This window comes from Danio rerio, chromosome 5, assembly GCF_052040795.2.
Source record: "Danio rerio strain M-AB ecotype USA chromosome 5, GRCz13ab, whole genome shotgun sequence".
Classification (NCBI taxonomy): Eukaryota; Metazoa; Chordata; class Actinopteri; order Cypriniformes; family Danionidae; genus Danio; species Danio rerio.
Window position 1 is genome coordinate 25,538,699 of NC_141025.1, and position 24,980 is coordinate 25,563,678.

The 24,980-nt window shown below is 35.7% G+C and overlaps 1 protein-coding gene across 3 annotated transcripts; it reads right to left on the reverse strand.

Annotated features, from left to right (window-relative positions):
• Positions 1–15,307: 15,307 nt before the first annotated feature.
• Positions 15,308–22,412, reverse strand: tia1l (cytotoxic granule-associated RNA binding protein 1, like). Of its 3 annotated transcripts, none has more exons than XM_087251276.1 (11): positions 22,238–22,412; positions 21,436–21,532; positions 20,637–20,735; positions 19,252–19,306; positions 19,044–19,131; positions 18,280–18,355; positions 18,085–18,193; positions 17,842–17,940; positions 17,621–17,705; positions 17,099–17,234; positions 15,308–17,005 (listed from the first exon to the last, which is right to left on the reverse strand). In XM_087251276.1, the coding sequence occupies exons 1-11, from the start codon at positions 22,267–22,269 to the stop codon at positions 16,856–16,858; spliced, it is 1,026 nt and encodes a 341-aa protein (XP_087107402.1). In that variant the 5' UTR covers positions 22,270–22,412; the 3' UTR covers positions 15,308–16,855.
• Between the last annotated feature and the right edge of the window lie 2,568 nt (positions 22,413–24,980).

Sequence of the window (24,980 nt, forward strand, 5' to 3'; positions counted from 1 at the left end):
AGCTAAACGCTATTGGTTTACAGAGATACGTCATTCGCTCACGTATCAAGCCAGAATGAAAACAAAGGAGCCGCCATGTTTTAAATAAACAGCCTAAAGAAATTTAAAATTACAGCATAATTAAATATACATATAATAACCAGCCATGGTCGACCCGGGCTCAAACATACCTTGTTGGTGCTTGATGAACAGCCACAAAACCAAGAGAAAGAGCAGATTTTACCATGTGCCCCGTAGTTTTTTATGAGCCAGTCTGTAGCGCGAGCATTTTCGCTTTCTTGCTTGCGCCTGCCACGCGTCTATATCTAAAATAACAAACTTCTTGAGCTGATGAAAATAACATGCGCTTCATTATTGACATGCTTTTGAAACTCGATCCTGTCAGAAACTGACAAACGCGAGAGTGGCACGTGAAAAAACAAAGGAGAAGCCGGAAAAAAGAAGCACATTATTTTTTCAGCAAACGTGAACAAACTGCCATGTTTAACTATTATTATCACCTTTTGGACTATTATGAACTCGGAATTATAGAATTACTTTCTAACAAGAGGCTACACGTGCTGCTGAAGATTAAAGGCACATATGAGAGGTCTGCTCTGACTGTAGGTTATATTTTGTGTTGTTTTGAACCTAAATAAGTACTAAATGTATGCTGTGTTTAGTTTTTCTGGTGGTAACATATCGAAGACTGTAAAGGAGGTCACACCCCAGAAGCGTCGCTTGGTGATGCGCCTCCTAGCGCCACGCAGCTGCAGAAATTAAAATTTCTAAATTTCTTTTAAATTTCTAAACATAGGTTTCTATCTGTGGCGCCCAGCCATGACTCAGGACACTGTTCATATTTCTGCTGTGCCACAGAGCACCATTTCATTTTAAATAGCATACAAATGTGCGCATGTGGTGTGCGATACTTTCAACATTCATGTGCGCGCCATGTTGTGGCGCCAAGCGGTGCATCTGGTGTGTGACGCCCTTTAGGGGCTGTATGTGTTGATAAATGTTGCATTTATTTATTTTATCTAATCACAGACGTGTCGAAGCAGTGGTGCAGTAGGTAGTGCTGTCGCCTCACAGCAAGAAGGTCGCTGGGTCGCTGGTTTAAATTGGTGTTTCTGTGTGGAGTTTGCATGTTCTCCCTGCATTTGCGTGGGTTTCCTCCGGGTGCTCCGGTTTACCCCACAGTCCAAAGACATGCGGTACAGGAGAATTGGGTAGGCTAAATTGTCCGTATTTATAATTGACCCACAAACTGGGTCCCCTCAAGGTTGCTGCCTCTCACCTCTTTTGTTCATCATGTATAGTAATGATTGTTGTAGTATTCACGGGGATTGTCATATCATTAAATATGCAGATGATTCTGTGATTGTAAGTCTCCTCCACGATCAGGATTTGGGGCATGGTCCTGCTGTACAGGAGTTTACTTCCTGGTGTGATAGATTTTCTCTTCTGTTGAATGCAAGTAAAACAAAAGATATGGTGATAGATTACAGGAAGGCTTCTCCAACCCCAAACTAATATTAAAGGCTTGGACATTGAAACTGTTGACACACATAAATATCTAGGGGTTGTTATTGATAATATGTTGACAATTCAACCTAACACCCAGGCTGTATATAAAAAAGTCCAACAAAGACTGTTTTTTCTGAGGAAATTTAGATCATTTCAGGTCTGTACCTCTATGATGACACTGTTTTATAAACAATTTATCGAATCTGTTTTATCTTTTTGCATTGTAGCTTGGTACGGCAATCTAAGTGTGTCAAGCTAGAACAGGTTGAGCAGCCTGGTGAAGGTGGCAGGAAAGATCATTGGTTTTAATCAGACTGGTCTAATGGTAATCTACCAAAACTATGTTCTAAGGAGAGCTCAGGGTATCCTATGCACCACGGATCACCCACTGTACTCTGTATTTCAGCTGTTGCTCATATCAGGACGTCGTTTTAGGGTTCTTATTTGCAGGACAAACAGAACCAGAAATTATTTTTTAATGATGGCCATTAGGTCATTAAATGAGTACAGGGGGGAGGGGGATGTTTCTATATACTGATGTATGGATGTTGTATGGTAATGTTTTTTGATGTGTACATGGAACTTCGCCTGTGTTGTGGTACCTTGTTGCAGTTTTAGTTTCCCTAATGGGATAATAAATCTAAGTCTGAGTCTGAGTCTGAGTCTGAGTATGAGTGTGTGTGTGGATGTGTGTGTGGATGTTTTCCAGAGATTGGTTGTGGCTGGAAGGACATCCTATGCGTAAAAACTTGCTGGATAAGTTGGCAGTTCATTCCGCTGTGGCGACCCTGGATTAATAAAGGGACTAAGCCGTCAAGAAAATGAATAAATGAATGAATCACAGACGTTACAGTAAGCTATTTCGCACAGTCATTAATCTGCAGTTATAATCAACTCATGTTCATAGAAAAGTTAGTAATAAACATTTATACACAAGTATTTATATATATAAAGCATCTGTTGTGTGAGAAGTGCTTCTCATATGATATGTGAGCGACCCTTACGGCTTTACTGTAAAAATTTTCTCGAGTGAAAATGACATCGACTGAAACGTTCTGTCGTACATCACATCTACCAAAAGAGTACTATTGGTACCCTTTTAGCAGAGGAAAAGCAAGCCTGATAAAGGTGACCTGTACCGACCCATAACGTACCGTACTGTACCAGTCAGTGGAAACGAGCAATAAATGTCGACTAGGTGGCGGGTCAACCCACAGCTTGCTAGACGCGACTGCACAACAACGATAGTGGTTCAAAAATGTGTTTTGGCAGGGCAAGTTTCATTATATTTTTGACGTCAGTTGTGGGCTGGAGGGAGGAGGAAGGCGGGTTGTTAATGGCCCACGGGCGGCAGTTTGAGACCCCTGCCCTAAGCCTTTCTGCTTAACCATTGGCCTTGCATATAAACCATGTTTGTCATCTATTAACATTTTGTATCTTTGTTTGTAGATCTAATTAAAACATTTCTCAATGTGTTTTGAGCAATATTGATCATGCAATTTCTAAAGTAGAAATTCTTATCGTCTAATAGTACACCATAAAGGTAAGTTTAACATTTTTTTACACATTCATTATTGTTCAGAACACTATTTAGTTTTTATTAATGGATAGTATTCAAACTGGGACACAGCAAGTGCCTGTGTGAAGTCATTGTAAATGGCTGATATTTACAGCTGTCTTTGGTTCAGTCACATTTATAGGCTTCATCCAGCGCTTTGGCACAACTTCCTTCTTCCGCTTCTCCTCTATCATTCTCCTTCCTCCTCTATAAAGCCATAAAGCTGTCAGCGGGCCCTCTCTTGTGCTGTTGGAAAGGAGAGCTCCAGCACAAAGGCCTGTCACAGAAGATGCGTTTGTTTGGCTTCATTTGCACATAAACTCAGAGCAGAGCGTGTCTGCCGTGACATCCGCACTCTCTAATTTTGCCTTGCTCCTGCTGACAAGGTGAGGATGACAGGATGCAAATTTTGATCAGAACGCAACAAAACGAAGAAAGATTTCCACTCTCCTCATCTAAGGGAGAGCCCCAGGCCGCCTTTGACCTACATAGGTGGACTCAGATGGAGAGGACAGGTGTGTGTGCATGTGTGTGTGTGTGTGGTAAATGGGTCAGGCTGAAAGGCAGACGCCTCTGTCCTTCTCTGGCTTTCATTTCTCTATAGTGCTGACAGGTGACTGACTGCTTGACACACCTGTCAGAGCTGAGCCTCCTCACACTGACAGACACACACACATCTCTCTCTCTTTCTCTCTGTCACTGTCTCTCTCTCTCTTTTCTCTCCCAATTCCCGTCTCCTGCTTTTCATCTCTAGGACTCAGTGAAATTTCTGTTATTAAAAGGCAAAGAAAAGAAGGCGCTAAACTAGATCTGTCTCTTAAGCAGAAACCCGATCTCTCTTATCGGCACTGTTTTGAGAAAAATCTTCACTTCTGTGGAAGTAAGTGAAGAAAAGAGGCTCTCGATTGCCCTTTTTATTGCCAGTTTTTGTATCTCAGGCTGAACAGTACCTTAATTAATGAGCTCTATTGGCATTTTTTATTACATATTATACAGGAGGATTATGTGAACTGATGGATTTGAGAATGATGTGACAGAAATAAAAAAAATGTTGTTATCATTAGCGTAGAAAAAAACAAATAAAACAAAATCAAATAAAAGTACTTTTGAAACCTAATCCTGATCTAAGTACAGAGAATCCTGTTTAGAAATAAACATGCTATTTATCAAATAAAAACAGTATCTAATAACAAGGACAAAATTAAAACAAAAATTAAAATTCAGTTAATCAGAAAAAAAAAATGCAAATAAAAGCTCATTAAAAATACAAATACAATACAACCACACTGTAAAACCCAACTGTCAACTTTATCAAATGAAATGAGTGTAGTTAACTCAAAATTGACTGAAAGGTAATTCTACTCGGTGTTGAAAGTAATCAGTTATTTAAATATCTCATTATTTTAACTTAAATTGAGTAAGTTCACAGTAATCATAAAAAATAGTTTTTTAACTCAAATGGCAATCCGTTTCCTCAAATGGTTTGAGTTGCTTTAACTTATAGGGTTGCTTCGAGTTCTCTTCATTTATTGTGTATACTGTGCTCAAATTGCTTCATTTGCTTAAATGGGTTAAGTTTACAGTACTTATTAGGATTAGTTTTGAACTTAAATGGTTTGTCGTAATCGGTTTCCTCAAATGGTTTGAGTTACCTTGACTTAATGGGTTTTACAGTGCAGTATTAAAACCGCATTTACAGTTTTTCTCAGTCGCTTTGGTGCGTTTCTCACAACACTAGTGCATTTTTGCACAACATTTAATGATTTTCTCAAAACAATTAGTACAAACTACAAAACCTAGCTGATAACCTGCAAAAGCACGTCACATGCTCAAAATGGAGAGCTCATTCCTCAAAAGCAAGTATTCATGTCAATCAAAGTGCCAGTGTCATCAAGATGAAAAGTCCTGACACCATTGTTTATGAACAAGACAGTCAAATGGCTTAGTCATGTTTTCATTATGACAGTTTACTCTCTACATTTTTTCAATGCAAAAAAAAGTCTGATTTTGGTGACACTTCCTGAAATTGCTCAAGAAAGCACTTTATACTATTTGGACAGCCATTTGAAAACTTTTTAGACATCACAGCATTTAGTGAGGTATCTGAGTACAAGACACTGAATATGTGTGTTTTACATTTTTACTGCAGATGCTCTTTGCAATCCTAATTTATTCCCAGCATTGTGCAAAAGAATAAATTCACCCTTATTTACAACAAACATAAACTCCCTTTAGGTAGAGCTGTGCTCTGAACTGTACACAATATTGCAGTACATATTGGAACTGAGCCTACAACATACACAGGTCTGTAAATTATTCATCAAATTTTTCAGTTTTAAAGACATTTTCAGGAAAATAAAGATTTAAATTTGTTAAAAAAATTAGCTTGGCAGATTTTGACAACTAGTTCAACATTTGTGTATGTAATGACTCAAGTAATGAAATGAGGACTATTCATTTTATATATGACTATTCAGCATTTACAAGTTAATTTGGACTGACATGACATAAGCAGATGATAATGTTCTGAACAGCAGAGAGTTGTATGAAAGCAATTGATGCATGTCCAAAAGCATTGGCAATTTGTTGAAAAGAATGAGAAACTGCTACTAGGATGTGCACAAATGACTAATTGTTTTGAGAAATGCATTACCTGTTGTGCAAATGTAAATCATGTTGTGAGAAATGCACCAAAGCAACTGAGAAAAACTGTAATGTGAATGAATTTATTTGATTTGCAAATATGTTTTGAAATTCCCAAATGATCATGCAGATCACTTATAGCTTTTGTCTAAAGCATTTGAACACAATCACATCTTGCTTGCATGGCAGAATTTTAAGGATTTTGCTCTAAAAAAGGAGCCGCTGAATGAGGATTGTTCGTGTAACCAAATTTCACTCAAAAAATTACATTTGCTTCAGGTTTAAACTGCTTATTTTGAATAAGTTGAAACAACACAATACCTAAGGTTTTTCTGAGGACAACTTAATTGTTTTATATGTTTACTTCACTTAAATTTGTAAAAACGACTAAGTTAAATTAATTGATTTGCTTTAGGACAACGTAAAGGAATTGTGTGGAACCCTGCTTTATTATTATTTTTTTTTTTACAGTGTTCAATATAAACTGCACTGTAAAAAATGCTGAGTTTCAAACAAGTCCTTCAGGTTGTGCTAACACAAATTTATTATGTTTACATAATTGTTTTTACTAATTTAAATGGATGGAACATATAACTATTAGGTTGTCTCATAAAAACGTAAGATTTGTGTGGTTTTAACTAATTTTAAATAAATAGTTGATCAAGCAGCAAAAGCCGTTTTTTGAGTGTAGGTTTTCCCCATAAATGTAAACATGGTAATACATAACAACCTTTCATAAAACTATTAATATATAAAAAAGAAAGTTCTTGTCTCTGATAGTACCTAGTGTTAACCTGACGCTGACCATGTGTCTTTTAGACAGAATGTGTGTGTGTGTGTGCATCCGTGTGTGTGTGTGCTTTGCAGGCGTCCCGCAGATGGAATGTGTTCTGCAGACAGGGCCATATGGTCTGATAAAACTGTCTTCTCTGAAGACTACTAATGAATCCTTATGCTCCACAATAAATATAACATGTATAAAACAGATATGATGAACTGTGTTCTTGGCCTTTTCACAGTCAAATTCTCATCTGTGAACTGTGAACATAGGAAAGGTAGAATTTAGGGGTTGGAGCAGTGAGTTTGATTAAGGGATAATGGTGGGTTACAGAGTCTAAGGAAAGTGCTGTTGGGTTGCTTTGAGTCTTAAGGAACTTTGTAAAAATTATTTTAAAAGTAAAGCAATAACAGCTGACAGAAAACACATCTCAAACGAGACGTCATTCGGTCCAGCGTAATGCCTTCTTTCACCAGCAGAGGGACACACGTATAAAATACACCACTGCACTATTGGAGTAACAGTGTAACTGCATAAGAAGAAAAACTTTTTTGTCTTATGAGAAGTTTTTGTAGTCCCAAAAATATTCCTTGTAAGGAAGGAAGGAATTCCACTTGAACACACACAAAAAAATATATTTAGAAGAATGATGAAAAAATTAATCATTGCAAAGAAATAGCATGAAAGTCAATGGCAACCTATACACTGTAAAAAATGCAGGGTTGCACACTGTTCATTCATGCTCCAACGCAAATTGTTTAAGTTAACTTAACAAATTTAAGTGGATTGACCATAAAACAATTAAGTTGTCCCAAAAAAACTCAATAATTGTGTTTTCAGCTCATTTTAAATAAGTTCTTTGAACAAGTAGCAATATATATATATATATATATATATATATATATATATATATATATATATATATATATATATATATATATATATATAATGCATTCTTCAAAATTAATGTATATATTTTGTTTAAAATCCTAAAGGTATAATTCACCCAAAATTGAAAATAATTTCTTCATTATATCTTCATTAGTGTTCAATAGAATAAAGAAAATCATTGATGGTGAGTAAATATTAAGCATACTTTTCATTGATGGTGAGTAAATATTAAGTATACTTTCGTTTTTGGGTGAACTATCCCTTAGTGGTTTGAAACAAGCAGAGGGTGCATCATGTGATGACAGAATTTAGATTTTTGGGTGAGCTCTCCCTTTAAGGGTCATGCATGTTAGCTAAAATGGCCGGCCTGATGCTCTGCTCTATGAATGAATATATTCTATGAACGAGACAGAATATTTTCTAATATAAGACTTCACACTTTCTCTGTGTGTGTGTGTGAGTGTGTATGTGATAAGACAGTGTGCCTTAATTATGAATTAATTGTATCATTAGGAGTAAGTTGCTGCTGGCGGCCGCATTGAGGCTGTCAAGGTTAATTACTGTAACGTGTTTATTTGGTGTCAGGCTCTGCTGTGAGCTTTCACACACACGTCCAGATTCAGTCTTCAAACACACCGCTACATGAAGAGCAGAAACACACACAATGACCTCTTTAATCTGCTCATATTCTCATTTACACACCTGCAGTGAGTGTTGGAGGGACGGCTTTTATGAGGCTGTCAGTTATTATCTGGCAGAAACAGCAAAAACAGAATTAAAATGGTTAACATTATCAGATTAGTTGCGGAGAGGAACACATGACAGCTGTAAGTGCATGAACAATGTGTGTGTTGGATGGAGCAGATAGGAAGATTTGATAAATTTATTTTCTTTAACATCATTGTCAGTCTCTAGGGCCTCTGTCACATCTTCTGGCTGTGAGATTCGGCCCTCTGACTCCTCCACTCTGACCCATTCACAGAATCCTTTTGTTCCTTTATTGTTTCTTTGATGGCAATCATGTCCGTTGCTACTACTTGAAGGGTCTTACTCATTTTGGTAACTTCAGTGAACAGTTTCTCCATATTTTTTTTCCGTCAGCCTATTTTCCAGGCAAGCACAAGGCTGCCTTTGCCTCTGTGGGGGTTGAAGTCTGTTTCGTCGCCATGTGATTTGCTTTCTTGAAATATTTGGACGCTGTTGGCATTATAATAGAGTCGAAAACATGATTAAGTCACTCAAGTTCAGGTCATAAATGGTCTTCGATTATTTTTTTCAACGAAGTCAACTGTTTTATCACCAAGATGCTATTACCGAGTGGATAGGAGCTTATCTAAGGATCTGCCATCTTGCTTGATTGTACTCACGTGACTGATCAGAATTTATATATTATATAATATATACAGATAGTTTTTTAACAATCAAGTGTCTGTCTTCACTAATAGTTTATCTTTAAATTCATTTTTGTTTAACAAGATGAGCATTATCTATATCAGGGGTGCCCAAACTTTTTCTTATGAAGGGTCAAAAGCCAAACTTGATTGAGGGCAGTGGGACAAAGGTAAATATATCAAACTGTATTACAATATTGCCATAGGGATTTCCTCATTTACTAAAAAATAAATAGAAAGCATTACTTTAATCATATTAATTAATGCATTATATATATATATATATATATATATATATATATATATATATATATATATATATATATATATATATATATATATAATTTTTTTATAACAAATCTATTATAATGAAAACAAGAATTCCATTTAAGTTTAATGCTGAATACACCTGTCAAGCTGCTCCTTCCATTGCCTTCATTTGTTTACTGAGGAACTCTGGTATGTTAATTTTTTTATTTATTTATTTATTTTTTTAAGTGAATTTCTTTACAACAATTAATTGAAACTAGGGATGTCCCGATCTGGGTTTTTTTGCCCTGGAGTCCGAGTCATTTGATTTTGAGTATCTAACAATAACGAAACCCGATTCTTAAAAAAGAATAAAAAAGAGTGAAGAAACAGGTCCAGCATGTTCCTTATTTTTATTTATTCCCCTAATTTTAACATTCAACAACTTTGTTAACAAACGGAGCACTTCTGTAAGGAATCTTGAACAATCAAGTAATAAATAACATCAATTCTTCACTTTTGGACTGTAGTGCAACACTAATTATTAAAAAATCTAATATAAAAACAAACCTTACATGTTCAACTTTGCCGGTATTTAACCAATAGCATCTATGCAACAAAGTGATGTCATGCCGCACACATTGCTGTTTCCGTTGGTCAAGAACAAAAAAAAAAAGGAAAAAAAAGGGAGAAAAAAAGAGAGAAAAACATCGAAAATAAATAAAAGGTCAGGAAAGAGGTCTAACTCTGTGCCACCGCATACCTCTAGATGTGTTCAAAAATAATGAGAATATATTCGAGTCATCATCGGGAGGTGATGTCTGATTCCGATCGGGCTCATTTCTGATCACATGATCAGATCTGAGCATCCCTAATTGAAACATTTATTTTTTGCTGCTTAAAAATAAAACAAACAAATTTAAGATTATGTTAAAAATGACAATGTGTATTAAAAGGCATTAACCTCAACCCTCCCCCAAATTCTCCCTCTCCTCTTAAATGGGATGGTGGGCCAAATCAAAGACTACTATCACCATAGTTTGAACATCTCTGATCTATATGCTTGTATTGTATAAAGTATATATCAGGACTGTCCAAACTTGGTCCTGGAGGGCCAGTGTCCTGGAGTGTTTATCTCCAACTTGCTTCAATACACCTGCCAGGAAGTTTCTAGTATTTAGTAAGAGCTTAATTAGATGATAATGAGTTTGATTATGGTTGGAGCTAAACTCTCCTGGACGCCGGCCCTCCAAGTTTGGACACCCCTGGTATATATCAATTGTCAGATTGATTATTTATTATTTTTTACATTTATGTAAATTTATTTCTATTATTATTACGATCACTAACAGTTATTTTATTACTCGTTTCATTCATTATATTACATGTTTTACTTATTGTTTGCTGTTACATAAATTATGAGTAAATCAATACATTTGAATGAAATATGCACATAATAACAAAATTATATTCAAAGCAATTGTTTTGTTAATTATTTAAGCATTGCATTATTTAGATATTTTTAATACTATTTAATCATAATTATAATATGAATGTTGTTTTAATTGTTTTTATATGTGATGTTAGACTCATTAGAATAGTTTACATGTGTGTGGATGTCTTTCATCACACTGTTTTGCAACTTTACTAATTATTATAACAAACAAAATAACATGCAGTCATGTGAAAAAATAGGGCACCCCATAAGAACCTGGGTATTTTTTAAGGTTTTTTTTTATATGTGGTGGTTTAATCTCAATTTTAACAATGCCGAAAGATTAGGGCAACAGAACTAAACAACCAAAACCTTTTCAAGATCTTCTGTAAATGTAACTCTCCAAAAAATACATATTTTAACTGAGGAAAAAGTTAAGACACCCTACCCCTCAATAGCTAGTGTTACCCTCTTTGGCTGAAATAACTGCAGTGGGCCATTTCTTGTAGCCATCTACAAGGTTGGTCTGAGGAAAGTGTAGCCCATTCTTCAATAAAGAATTCTTTTAGCTGTGAGATGTTTAAGGGGTTTCTTGCATGTACAGCTCGTTTCAAGTCACACCACAGCATCTCAATAGGATTAGTATCAGGAGGGTGACCTGGCCACAAAGTTTGGTTCAATGTTAAGTCAATGGGACTTTTCCAAATTTTCCAGGTCAGTTTTAGGAAAACCGTAAGTCGGATCAGTTGGAAAAGATATAGCAACTTCATTCAGTATAGTTTGGTGGTTGTAGTATGAACGATTTAGGAGGAGATGTGTTCTTAAAATAGTCTAAGAAAAAGAAGACGGAAGAATAACAAGTTTATGCAACAGTATGTTGGCTTTCTCAAGCCACCATAATAACCATAATAAAAAACCTTTCAAAATACCCAGGTTTTCATATAGGGTGTCCTAATTTTTTCACACGACTGTATTTTTATCTGATAAATAATAGTTGAAAATGCAAAAAGGTTTCCGCGTGGGTTAGGTTTAGTGGACATTCCAACAAAAACGATCTGCCATACACTGAATTGAGCTGGTTTAGTTCTACATTACAAGCCATCTGTCAAGATCTTTCATACACATTTACTGATGTTTGATTGCTATGATGCATTGAGAGTTTTAGAGCTGATGTTAGACAGAGAGAGAGAGAGAGAGAGAGAGAGAGAGAGAGAAGATGGAGCAAGTCATGGACAGATTTGATTTATGTCAGTTCTGATCTGCTCAGTAACTCATCTGCTGACATTTCTCTCTCTCTCTCTCTGTTTTTAGCAGTGCTGTTGAGAGCGGAGCTGCCCTCATTTATCAGACTGTCAATCCAGCCTCTACTGCACACCACTGCTCTGACACACTGACTAATGATGGCTCGCACTAAAGACACCTTGTTCTTCGTATATCTCACACACACACACACACACACACACACACACACACACACACACACACACACACACACACACACACACACACACACACACACACACACACACACACACACACACACACACACACACACACACACACACACACACACATTTCTACTGATTCACACTGACAGACTGACAAATGATGTTTCAAAGCAAAGACACCTTGCTATTTCTCTTTCTCTCTCATTCTTTTACTGCCTCCATCTCACTAACTATCTTATCAAACATATAAATGATATCCCGGTGTTATTGCAGCCTTTCTGATCTCAGACTATTTAAGAATGTGATTGGAAAGCAGGCCCTATGTGGTGCAAATCGAATGTTTATTGCACAGTATATTCTGTTGTTAGCAACACAGTTGTGGAAATATTGATTGTGTTTGTTTTCTCCCAAGATGCTCTTGCCCAGTAAATGTGCTTTCATTGTGATAAATTCATGAAATAGCAGGGATGATGTTGAATTGTAGGGGGAGATTTCCACCTAGTGGCCGGTTTTGGCTTAACAGCTTGTAAGTTTTAAAAAATGAAGGTAGGCTACCTCATATTATTCTACAATGTGGACGTTCGCTCTTTTCAGCTGTTTTTTTCCCAATACATTTGCCTATTGGCGATTAAAATACATTTAAATAATAAAACATAAATCTGTGTTTATGATAATATGATAAAATTATACAATAAGAAAGGTCCAGTTTGCAATAAGACCCTGGACACTCTAAAGGTTTAGCTGCGACTGTTCTTACAAGCAGATGCGGACTTCCCGTGAATTGGATTTGCATATTTGTGAATTGTGTTTTGAATTTACGAATTGGATTTGCATATTTATGAATGTTTTTTTTTTATTGGATTTGCATATTTTTAATTGATTTGAAGTTATAAATTGGATTTACATATTTTTATTGTGTTTTGAATTTATTAAGTGGATTTGCATATTTTTAAATTGTGTTTTGAGTCTACGAAATGGATTTGCATATTTATGAATTGTGTTTTGAATTTATACATTTGATTTGAGTATTTATTCATTGTTTTAAATTAATTAATTGAATTTACCTATTTTTGAATTGTGTTTTGAATTTATAAATTGGATTTGTGTGTTTATTAATTGTTTTGAATTAATGAATTGAATTTGCCTTTTTATGAATTGTGTTTTGAATTTATGAATTGGATTTTTCTGAATCGTGGTTTGGATTTATGAAGTGGATTTGCATATTTATGAAACATGTTTTGAATTTACAGATTGTTTATTAATGTAAATTTTCTTTGTAAATTGACTATTTCTGAGACTGATCTGACTCCATAATTCCAGCTGGGGCCCTTTATTATTATTTTTTTTAATAAACTGCATGTTAAAAAAATATATTTTGTTTTGGAACCTTTATCTTCATAAACTCACAAATAAAAAACAAGTTTACAAACTAACAATGTAGAGTTCATTAGCCATGTTTGTGGTTAATTTTAATATTTGCATGTGCAGTATGGAAGGAACATTCCCCTATTCATGGGGGCTAATAAAATCTTAATGGTTAAAGACCCATGTATGTATAATGTATAAAAGAGCTATAATACAGGCTTCTTGCCATTGGTCACGGCCCCCTAATCCCCGGGGCCTTGATTATTGGTTAAGTCCACCGGTTTACATAAATGTTCAAAACTAAATGTATAAAGCCAAAAGGCCAGGGAAATTGACACTGTATTTTTGTACATTACCAGTCCATCCATCAAAACAAACTAGCAACAGCTATGATGTAATGTGATGTTGCATATCACACAACTAGCTGACAAATCACAACGATTCTATGTGAACTCATAGATATCAATTTAACCGTGAAATCACATCATGGTCACATTCACATGGCTTACTTTTCTCAAAAGTTGACATTTAAAACAGTAGACCTTAACAACATAACGTTACTCTGTTAAATTAAATGTAATTGCTTTTCTGATTTCCTGTGGGCCACAAGTAGTTCTTGACGTCGTTCCCTTAATGCTATCAACCATTGAGTCCTTTTATTTTTTGTAAATTTCAAAAAGTTATATAAATTTACACGCAATAATTAGAATTTAGGATCCTCTTTTACTAAGTTAATGTGTCCAACATTGCAGCCTTTATTTGTTCATTGGTCAAAGAAGTGCACTTGCAGGATTTGTGTGTGTGTGTAGTATTAAATGGTACCAAAAAATACTGTATTAAATGAATTGTTCTTAGCATTACAAGCTAGCAATGCATTGTTTTTTTTTTTTTACACAATTTATTAAACAAAACATCAATGATGTACGAAAACTATCGTAGCCACAAATTAACTATAACATAGTTTATGTAATATAACCGTGGTTGTACAAGTGGTTATGCCATTTTTTAAAACACCTATATAGCTAGTGCTCTGGCTCTGTTGTTTGAGATCATGAACTTGCAAATCTTTAAAGATAAACAAATTAAGACAGACTATTGTTTCTGTAGTAAGAATATAATTTGTAAAAGCCAGTTAGGTAAACGTCTCTGAATAGTTCACTGCAGGAAAAATGGAATAAAGCTGATGTAGGAAACACTAATGAAGACTTTTGACACATGGTGAGGAACTGAGGCTTGCAGCAACAATTCTCCTTCAAATGACTCAGGAAACCAGCATTTTTACTGCTACAAAATGTGTCATGTATGTTCCCAGAAGAAAATGTTTAGGGAAGTTCAGAAACAGTGCCTACTGTTATCCAAAATAGCTCTCTTTGGATTGGACTTTAACAAGAGGATCTCTTAAACAGAGCCGTCAAAGCAGAATGAACTAGTCTCAATATAATCACTAGACTATAAATTAAAACATGGCAATACACAAAGTCTATACGGTGCTCAGCATATACAAGCACACTCCTTACAAATCTCTCTTTTAAATTCATATTTTAATAGGAAGCTATACAATATTATATTTGTGCACATTAGTCAGTACTGAAGCTAAATCTGTAACTTATCTGACAAAATAGCTCACGATAACGGTCAAAAAAACTAGAACACCCAAATTTCAAACATTTTATTGAAAAATTTATTTTAAATTTTGTAAGTTGTAATTTTTTCAATATTTTGCATGAATGTAATTGTATTATCTTTCAATTTGTAAATATGTCTGGTGACTAAAATATTATTTGAATAGGTTTAATAAATCTTAGTTAAATGCACCAAAATACATTGCCTATATTTACTGAAAAATGGATACAATTATTTATTTTCAAAATGGGGTGAACTCGATTATGCTGAGCATTGTATAGTAATAAATGATTCTTCAGAATGTCAAGAATATTACTCTTAACAGTTGTGTGCCCCCTCAAAAGCATCATGTATTACCACAATTGTAAAGAAACACTGTTAAATACTCCAACATGAAACACTCAAGACAACCAAAGGTAGTTTTGAATGGTTATTATTAAGTGTTTTTACACAGAGTAAATGGAACAACATTAGATGGAAGCATATAATTGGGGGGTTCAAAATAATCTCTAGATTTTTTTTTACAAATTAAAAAAACAAAATTCTAGTTAGATAGAAAAAAAGTGACATTAAATAACTATGCTGATAAATTTACATGACAAAAGAAACCAAAAGGAAAGAAAAGGAAATAAAAGAGTTGCTCATTTCTTAATTTGGTCTGCTTTATCATGACTCAGTTTTGGGGCCCAGTGAGGAAAAACGTTATCCAGTAAATTTGGCTGAGCAAGTCGAGAGCGTGTGGCTGAAACCCAGGAGCATCTCGTATTTCTTCACCTTTCCATATTACACCTCTAGCAAACACTGACATTGCAATCTCAATACAACAAGGTGGAAGCATGCAAGATCTCACTTCGTTGTGGTCAATGTCTTTGGCTTGTATATTCAGCAGTGACTCTTGAGAGTAAATCACAGGGAGGGAGCATTAAAATGAAATCGCATCTCAGTAACTCTAACACTTTTTTTACGGATTTTATAAGAGATTGTAACAAGAACAGAGCTCAGAATGTCCATGCAACATTATTACATTACAGATGTTCAACAAACCCTGAATTTACAAGATTTAAAGAAATAATTCACAACTTCATTTTACACAATTACAAAAAGTCTTTACACAGATGCTACAGCACTGCTATTGCCAATGACTGGCTGCTGTGCTGTCTCACCCTCAACAGATCCGAGCAAATGTGATTTTGTAAAAACACAAAACAAAAAGGTTTTAAAAATTGAGCGGACAATTCCATGTTACAAAATGAATAGTCTAAATCGAACAAAAAGGAAGCATGTTTTCTGCACCTCTGTTAATACAACTTGTTAAAAGCTTTAGTAATAGTCCAAAACTTTATCATCAAGAAGTTCTTGAAACCTCAAGTGTTCAAGGCCACAGATTGATCTCCTCTGTATATGCAGAATGTGTTTGTTTTATCAATAGGTGTCACGAGATAAAATATTATATATATTTGATCAACAAGATCACACGTCTCAAGTTTTTGAAACATTTCTAGTAAAAAATAAAGGTAAAGCATAGCCGTACTGACAGAACAAAACTGAAAAGAATTTGTGAACAAATCAGGTTTAGAGACAAGAACTCCATAAAAAGAGTGCAGTATATTAGACCTCAAACTTTCTACACCGTTTGAGATGTGAGCTAAATTGAACCTGCAGATTCAACATATTGAAAAGACATTCCATCTGTTGCAAAACTAGACAATTAAAGTCCCCGAAATGCAGTACTTTTTAAAAGGGAAAGAAAAAAGAATAATCCTGGGGCCTAAAAACAAACAAAAAGAAAAAGGACAAAAGACAGGATTCCTTCCAAATTAATGGTCTGAGTATAATGTACAGTGGGCTGAATACAGCCCTTTCAACAACCCCTGAACTGGTGTAATGGTGAGTCCCATTGGGCAGAAGCCACACTGAAGTGGGGTTTAATGATTGGACTGAGGGATTAATCAGCCAAATTTGTACTTATTTATATCCCTGCTGATTCCAGGCCTGCCCGTAGACACCATAAGTGGGCATCTGCCAGCCGTTGGGCACATACTGACCCATCTGCTGACCGTTGCCATATGACTGTCCCCACTGTCCGTAGGGCTGGGCAGCATAAGTGGGTTTATTCTGCTGTGGAATAGAGAAAACAGACAGTCATCCGAGTTTGCAATACTTCATAAGAATGGCACTTTACTACACAAGTCACGGCTAAAAGGGTACCTGGGGCATTGGCATTTGTTGCATGGATCTCATATCTGCCGTTTCTTTGCCCCAGTAGCACTTCACAGTGTGGCCCTCAATGCATGTCCCATTTACAGACACTATGGCATGAGCGGCACCCTCATGAGAATCAAACCTGTAAGAGAAAAAGGATTTGTTTTCAAATACATAAATGATTTTAAATCACAGACCTGTCTCCACCTGGTATTAACTTGTATTTCAATGACCTAATCATTAGCAGTCCCCTAATGTGATTGAGCTGTCATTGTGACTTTTCCCTCTTATTTTAGGGCAACATCAAAGTGTTAAAGTATACATAACTAGTTTTGGTATGCTTTCTGACAGTACACCTCATAATGATCAACCATACAAATTTACACTAAAGGCAATCCAGTCAAATGCATTGGCATCTGAAAGTGGTCCAGATTTGACAAGCTGTCAAGCTCAAAACATTTTTTCAACCAGTGAACGCTCACATTTAATTAAGTGATCAAGTCTAAACCGAATGCAGTTAACACATACCTCACAAAGGAGTATCCTTTCTCTGGGAAAACCCTGATCTCCATTATCTGGCCGAACGGAGAGAAAGTCTGTCTCATGAGCTGATCTGCAGTGAATGAGAAAAATATTAAAACACCACAATCATCTAGAACTTTCAATTGCAGATTATTTAATGACAACATGAGCAAAACCTGTTTTTTTTCAAGATACCATTTACACAACCTTTAAACAGCTGCACAAACCTGAAAGGCCAGAAGCAATGCCACCACAATAAACGGTGCAGTTACTAGGACTCGACTGGTTCAGAACCTCCTCGTAGGACAAGTGTTTGCTGCTGGCTCCTTAAGAAGAAAGATATAAAGTTTGTTTGATAGTAATACAACACAAAATAATGACATGACTACAAATCAACAAGACCAAAGGCATAACTACATAAGACAATCATTTAGAGACACTGTTCATTACTTAAATTTAAACAGACTTACCTTCATTGTTTGATTTGGGAGCTGATGGCTTCCTTGTGGCCCAGTTTGTTCTGATCTGTCTGCCGCCCAGCCACTGGCCATTCATTTGCTGAATAGCACTTTCTGCATCCTATAAAAAAGCCATAAAGAAACAGATGGCATTCAAATCATGTTGCATGAAGCTTTGCTGCTTAAAAATAACATGCAAACACATACCCATTTGTTAATGAAGGAGATGAAACCATATCCTTTAGATTTTCCTGTAGCCAGATCCTTCACCACGCGGGCATCACTACAAAAAACAAACGCAGTAAGAATCTGAATGTCAAAGGATTAGTTCTCCTCAAAATGAACATTTTCAACATTTGAGTCAAGTCATTTAAACCCACAAGACTTCATTATCGGAAAAATCTAAGATTTTTTTTCAGAAAATCTGAAAGACTTTTGTCCCTCCACTTAAAGTCCCTTCATGCTTTAAAAAGAATACATTTGATTTCATTGACTAGCAAACAAAAACACCTGACTGACACATAAGAAAAAGTTTCATTGATTCCTAAGGGAAGCTCAAATGTGCTTTGTGCTATTGGCTATGCATTAAGCAAGCAATACTATGCTTCTGTAGCCAATTATGAATGCTGAAAATACTGTTTGGTGATCAATGCGTACAAGTAACAACCTAAATTAAATCCACTTATATCATCAAAGGGTTTGTCTTAAGTAGGCTAGGATTAATCTTATCAATGTGTATGGATCTGTGTTTTGATCTCTTACTCTTAAGCTATTTTTAATTGTAAAATAGCATGTTGGCCATATTTTGAGCGGAAACAAAAATCTTCCAAAAATGATCAAATGAATGACTATAATTATTTTCTTATGGGCTTGGAACAGCGTTTAGTTGAAATGCAGATTTATCATTTTGGGTGAACTAACCCCTTGTGACAATTTAAAATAGCACTTGAATTACACAATATTCCCCTTACGATATCTTTCCAAATGGAGCAAATGCTGCTCTGACATCATCTGTCGAGATTTCTGGGCTCAGGTCACCAACAAAGACGTGGAAATGATCTGCAATATTGTTTTGAAGTTACTTAGGCATCTCATAAGCATGATTGTAATTGTGTACAATGAAGTTATGCATTATTTTTTTAGATCTTATAAATGTATGATTTGCTTAAGGGCACTTACTGCTTGTGTCTTTCTTTTGACTGCTTGGCGTTGAGGCCCAGTTGACTTTCATATCCTATGAAAAAGCAGAGACTGGTAGGTTAAGACAAATGCCACCATCAAACATAACCTTCATCTTACTTAGCCACATAATGTGATGAGCCTCCAAACGCAGAATAAATAATCTGACAGTAAAAGTAAAAAAATAAATAAAATTAAAAACATTGATCACTTAAGTTTAAAAGAAACAAGGACTGTTACATACACGCTGGATTTATTTTCTAAATGGTAAAAAAAAAGTCTAAATAGCAAGAGACTTACAACAGAGTGATATTATCAACTCGTATTACTCCTCAATTGGTCCATTACCTGTTGAGGATAAAATATTTGCACTGAATATATTTTGCTAAGGCTTTTGCTAAATTTGAAGGCCTGGTACAGCAGGTATATATGATAAGGCGTGTACATGGAGAGATTAAAAATAAAAATGTCACCCAGTGCTCAGATGACGACTAAAAACAGAGAGAAAAAAAAGGAAGTGCCACATTCTCACATGCTGTGACATCTGAAACGCCACAAAAGTAATGAGGGACTCCAAAAAACAAGTGTAGGGTTTTGCTGCAAGGAATAAATATTTTTCATATGAATGTTCATTGATATAACCATAGTGTTTTCAGCTAAATTTAAACACATATGAAGAGTTCAGGTGGAAGAATCTCTAAGTGCCATCTAGAATTTTCTTATACAATAAGCATTCTCCTCTGCCTCTTATGTTTATTTAAAATATTTAATGTTAAAACTGGCTGAAAATAACATATTCTTTGTGATAGGTAAAATTATTAAAAAAAAGAAAAATGTAAAATGCTGATTTTTTTAGAATAAAATTTTAGACAGCACTTGGAGGTATTTGCATCTGAACTCTTTTTATATGTTAATGAAACCATAAACGTAAAGTTACGAGCATGTACAGTGGACACGACTAGATGTTGACCTGTATGGTTATACGTACAGCTTATAAGGTTTTTCATAGGTAAAAAGACAGAAGTGTGTGCTACGATGATAAAGTAAAGGACAAGTATTCCTTTTTTAGTCTAATCCAAACTAACCATAAGCCTTTAAAAGAAATGTGTTCTGCTCAAATGACTATGTAATCAAGAAATACAGTTAAAACTTCAATTTGAAATGTTTTAAAATGTTTACAAAATACAGCAAATTGCTGATGACATGCATTTTTAAAAAAAGAGGATGTGATGCACAGGTTAAAAGCAACGTACCTTTGTGTTACCACTATAAATGTGCCATCTAATTTCAGCCAGTGTATTTAGTTAGCTCTGATAGCACATTTAGCAAGTTGCTTCATTTCAAACCATATTCAGTCTACTCAGTTTTTTTTTTAATAATCTTACCTTTCCTAAGATCTTCCTGCCATTCATGGCAGCCAGAGCTGCAGCAGCATGTCTGTTCTCATAGAACTCCACAAAGCAGTATGGGTCATTTCCAGTTGTCTGGAGAAAAAAAAAATAATAATTTGCCAAAACGCTGTTAAGGACATCCAAGATTCTCACTCTTTTTTTAAAATAAATTAATCATCATGACCTTAGGGTGATAGCTCATCTAAAATAAAACATGATGTTCATTTAATCATTAATCTAAGATGCTGACTAATTTTTTAGAAGAAAATTTTGGATTTTTTTTTTTTTATGACTGCAAATCATAATGAACTCCCACATGAGCTGATTCAATTTGTTTGCGAAGGTGAGGAAGTTTGCACGTTTTTTCTTAGTATAAAATGATAGTTACTTCTGCTTGCTCTGGACAATGACACCTATATGTTTGCATGTCCAATATCAATAAGATATTTTATTGATTACCAAAGTATGACATTACACAACAAAGCAATAAATAAAAATTACTTTACATTTAATTTAGGGTAAATATCCCATGTAGTTTGTGATCAAAGTATGTAATTGGTTTTAAAATCATTTTGATGAGACCATTTTATAACCTAAAATAAATTAACTTTATACATTTATAAAAATAAAAATCACAGACACTAAGTTAGCCAGGAACATGGTAAGAAGCGTGAGTGTTTAAGGTTCTCCTCGTTTTCAGGATTTATGCAGCCCAGAGAAACCCCATTTGTAGAAGAATCCAGGTTTTAAATGACAGTGGGATCCTTGTATCTCGGATATTCTTTTAACTCACATCAAGGATCATTTTACAGCTCTTGCAGGGGCCGATCTGAGAGAACACTTGCAGGATGAGGGCCTCCGTAACATCCCTGGAGAGGTTCCCGACATACCTAAAAACAGGAGAGCACAGGGAAAACTGAGAAACACGGTCACCGCGTTGAGTTTTTCTTCCATCCCTCACGCCAGCAGTGCATTCCGCGGGGTTTCATTTCTGCCACGTTTTCAGCGCAAGAGAGCGAGCAGCTAACACAATTCAACAGCTCCAACGCTATTTCATGACAGAAAATACACGTACAAACACACATAGTCTTACTTATTACAGTCTTTCAACAGCAGAAAGCATAAGAGGGGCCCTAAGAGGGATATAACAGTAGAATTTTAAGTGTTTTACGGTTAGTAGTTAGCTATTTGGGTAACGAAAACCGTGCGCTACAAACGGAACTTGTAGCTAAAGCCTCTGTAGCAAGTTAGCTACGTTATTCGGGATGCGAACTGATTAGTTCACCCATGTGGATATAACCGGATAAATGAATAGTGGGTTGAGGCAAACACCGTATTTTTCACCGCCACCCATGCTAGGCTCGGTTCCGCTGCTCCAGTTTGGTGTTGTTTAACCGGCTTGTGCAGTAGATACTGAAATGGACGCACATATCGCACTTCGCATATAACAAAAAGAGTCATTTACGGGCTCGTGCTCGAGTTGCTTATGTGAAGTTTGGCGTACTGTGCTTGCGACCTCTGCGCCGCTTAAACAAACGTGTTTAAACACGAGTTTGGCTTCGTAAAGCGGCCGACTAAACTGCAGCAGCACTTACAACGTCCTCGGCTGGTCCTCGTCCATCATCATCGTGCTGGTGGGAAAAGGTCGACGCTTTGTTTAAAACCTGCCCTGTTTTTAACGTTTGAATAGGTATAGCCTCTAAGGTTTTAACTTGTTAGTTAACGCGAATTTACTGGAATAACTTCCTCTGACGTTACTCGTGAAACGTCATCAAATGACGTTGCCAGAGTTCCTCTTCAGCGCCTGACTGTTCTTGGCGGCAGAGATCGACTACTGCCCCCTATCAGATCAAACGTTGAACCCCTGGTTGAACCCGACACACCAGCTCCCAAATTTTTAAGTGAATCGGTTCTTTCGACTCTTTTGCATTATAACTTGATTTGTGTTCTTTAAAGCATTGCCATTTTAACTCTTTATTGGCAATGACCTCACGAAAACGCTGAGCTTTAATTCTAAGTTATCCTACAGCTTTTTATCCGAATTGTACTTTACTGGTTTAAGACACCTGCACACAATGTGAATTAATTCTGTTTTCCGATCTATGTAAACATTTTACAATGGTGGGCATCACGGTGGCGCAATGGGTAACATAAAGGTTGCTGGTTCGAGCATCGGCTGGGTCACTTGGCATTTCTGTGTGGAGTTTGCACGTTCTCCCCGTGTTCGTGTGGGTTTCCCCCAAAGTCCAAAGACATGTGGGTGAAATTATGTATATGTATATCATGTATAGGTGAATTGGGTAAGTAAAATTGTCTGTAGTGTATGTGTATGAATGAGAGTGTATGGATGTTTCCCAGTGATGGGTTACAGCTGGAAAGGCATCCACTGCGTAAAACATATGCTGCATAAGTTGGCGGTTCATTCTGCTGTGGCGACTTAATAAAGGGACAAAGTTGAAGAGAAAATGAACAAATTTCCAATGGCTCCTAACGAAACCTTTTTTTCCCCAATGCATATAGCTGTCAAGAAAGACACTGGTTTAGTTTCGAACATGTCAATATAGAGCCTATTTCATTGTTTAGAGATAAACATAGACCACTTTTGAAAGCGTATAATATTTTGAATGTAGATGTAATTGGTATCAGTGCAGTCTGATGTTGTCCTATAGCTCGATGATAAAATTTTAAGAATTATTCATTAATGTTGTGTTGATTCTGGACAAATTATTCATTTTTTTTTCTGTGTGTAAAAGAGTCTTTATTTGTCTTAATTCTTTCCAGTACTGCAGTGTTTGTAAACTAAACATGAAAATGAAATTTGCTGAGTTGATAAGAGACATGATTTAGTAAAAGAGGGTTAAAATACTATATTGTTTTCTATAGTTTACTCCCATTTTATAATGTGAATTCATGAATGCCATTATAAACGTAAAGTTGTTTATTAATAATAAAGATAAAAGTTTCATAAAGTCATATGAAAACATTTGCATTTGCAGTGTTTATTGTGAAATGATATATAAGGATCTACATTAAACTGCAGTACATATACATTCTTAGTTTGATTTCTGTGTGAAACAGATTTGAATGTAACAGTATCTCCACATGTGCCCATATGCTTTCTGCAGTATAAACAAGACACAAATGAAAGGCAAACGTGAACTTTTTGAGAAACAGAGGAGGGTGACAGAATTTGATTACCCGTTTGCTGCCTCGTCTGATTAACCCTTGTGTATGTTCATAGCACAATACTTTCAAGAATATATACAAGTGCAGATGTGCTTGATTTATTTATTTTTTAAGTACCATTCATACAAGTAGATGTTGGGGCGTTGTAATTGCAAGTGTTAAATATTACAATAATTCACACACACATACAAATCAGCTTGCCTTGTATAATCTGCATTCAGATACTATTGGTGACTAATACACCCCTGCATATTTGTAACTTTTGGTAGACAAAATTATTGTATGACATTTTACATATACGATCAGTTTTGGGCAGCGATGCCCAAACTCAATCCTGAAGGGCCGGTGTCTTGCAGATTTTAGCTTCATCCACAATTAGACACACCGGAACCAACTAATCAAGCTTTTACCAGGTATTCTAAAAAGCTTCTGGCAAGAGCAAGTTGAAGCTAAATTCTACAGGACTTTGGCCCTCCAGAACTTAATTTGGGCAGCCCTGGTGTAAAGTACCTTATTGGACACTTTTAATGCTTCCAAACTGTTTGCTGTGTGTCTTAAGGTAGTTCAGTATGATGGGATTTACTTTCTATGTAGGCTACGGTTTGATTGGACGGAATTTTCTAATTCCCATAGATAGGAAAAAATAGAGTAGTGACTGCAGGTTGAAGGAAGTAGTGGAGTAAAACACACACAGCACTAATGTACTCAAGGGAAGGTACACATTGTTAAAACTATGTAGTAAATTACTAATCCTGAGAAAAAAAACTACTCAGAGTAATTTGAGTATTTGTAATCTGTTACTTTACACACTGTATACGACATATATTTTATATTTGAAATCCAAACACGAAATTGTATATCTTTTATACAGTGTATCACATAGGCTACATAATTTGCATATTAGATTTGAATAGGACATTAGTAAATCAACAGATTCATTGGAAAGATTCGACTCAACGACTCGTCAACAAAGTTTGGCATGTTTGAAAAACTTGTTACACGTGTATTCATGTTTTAACAACTACATAATGACATAAAATTACACTCGAGTGTGCTCTCACATTCACAAAATTCATTCTTACACACTTGATAAATGCAATTTTGTGAGTGTTGGGTAATGCACGGGTGTAGTATTTATTTCATTTCCCCAAT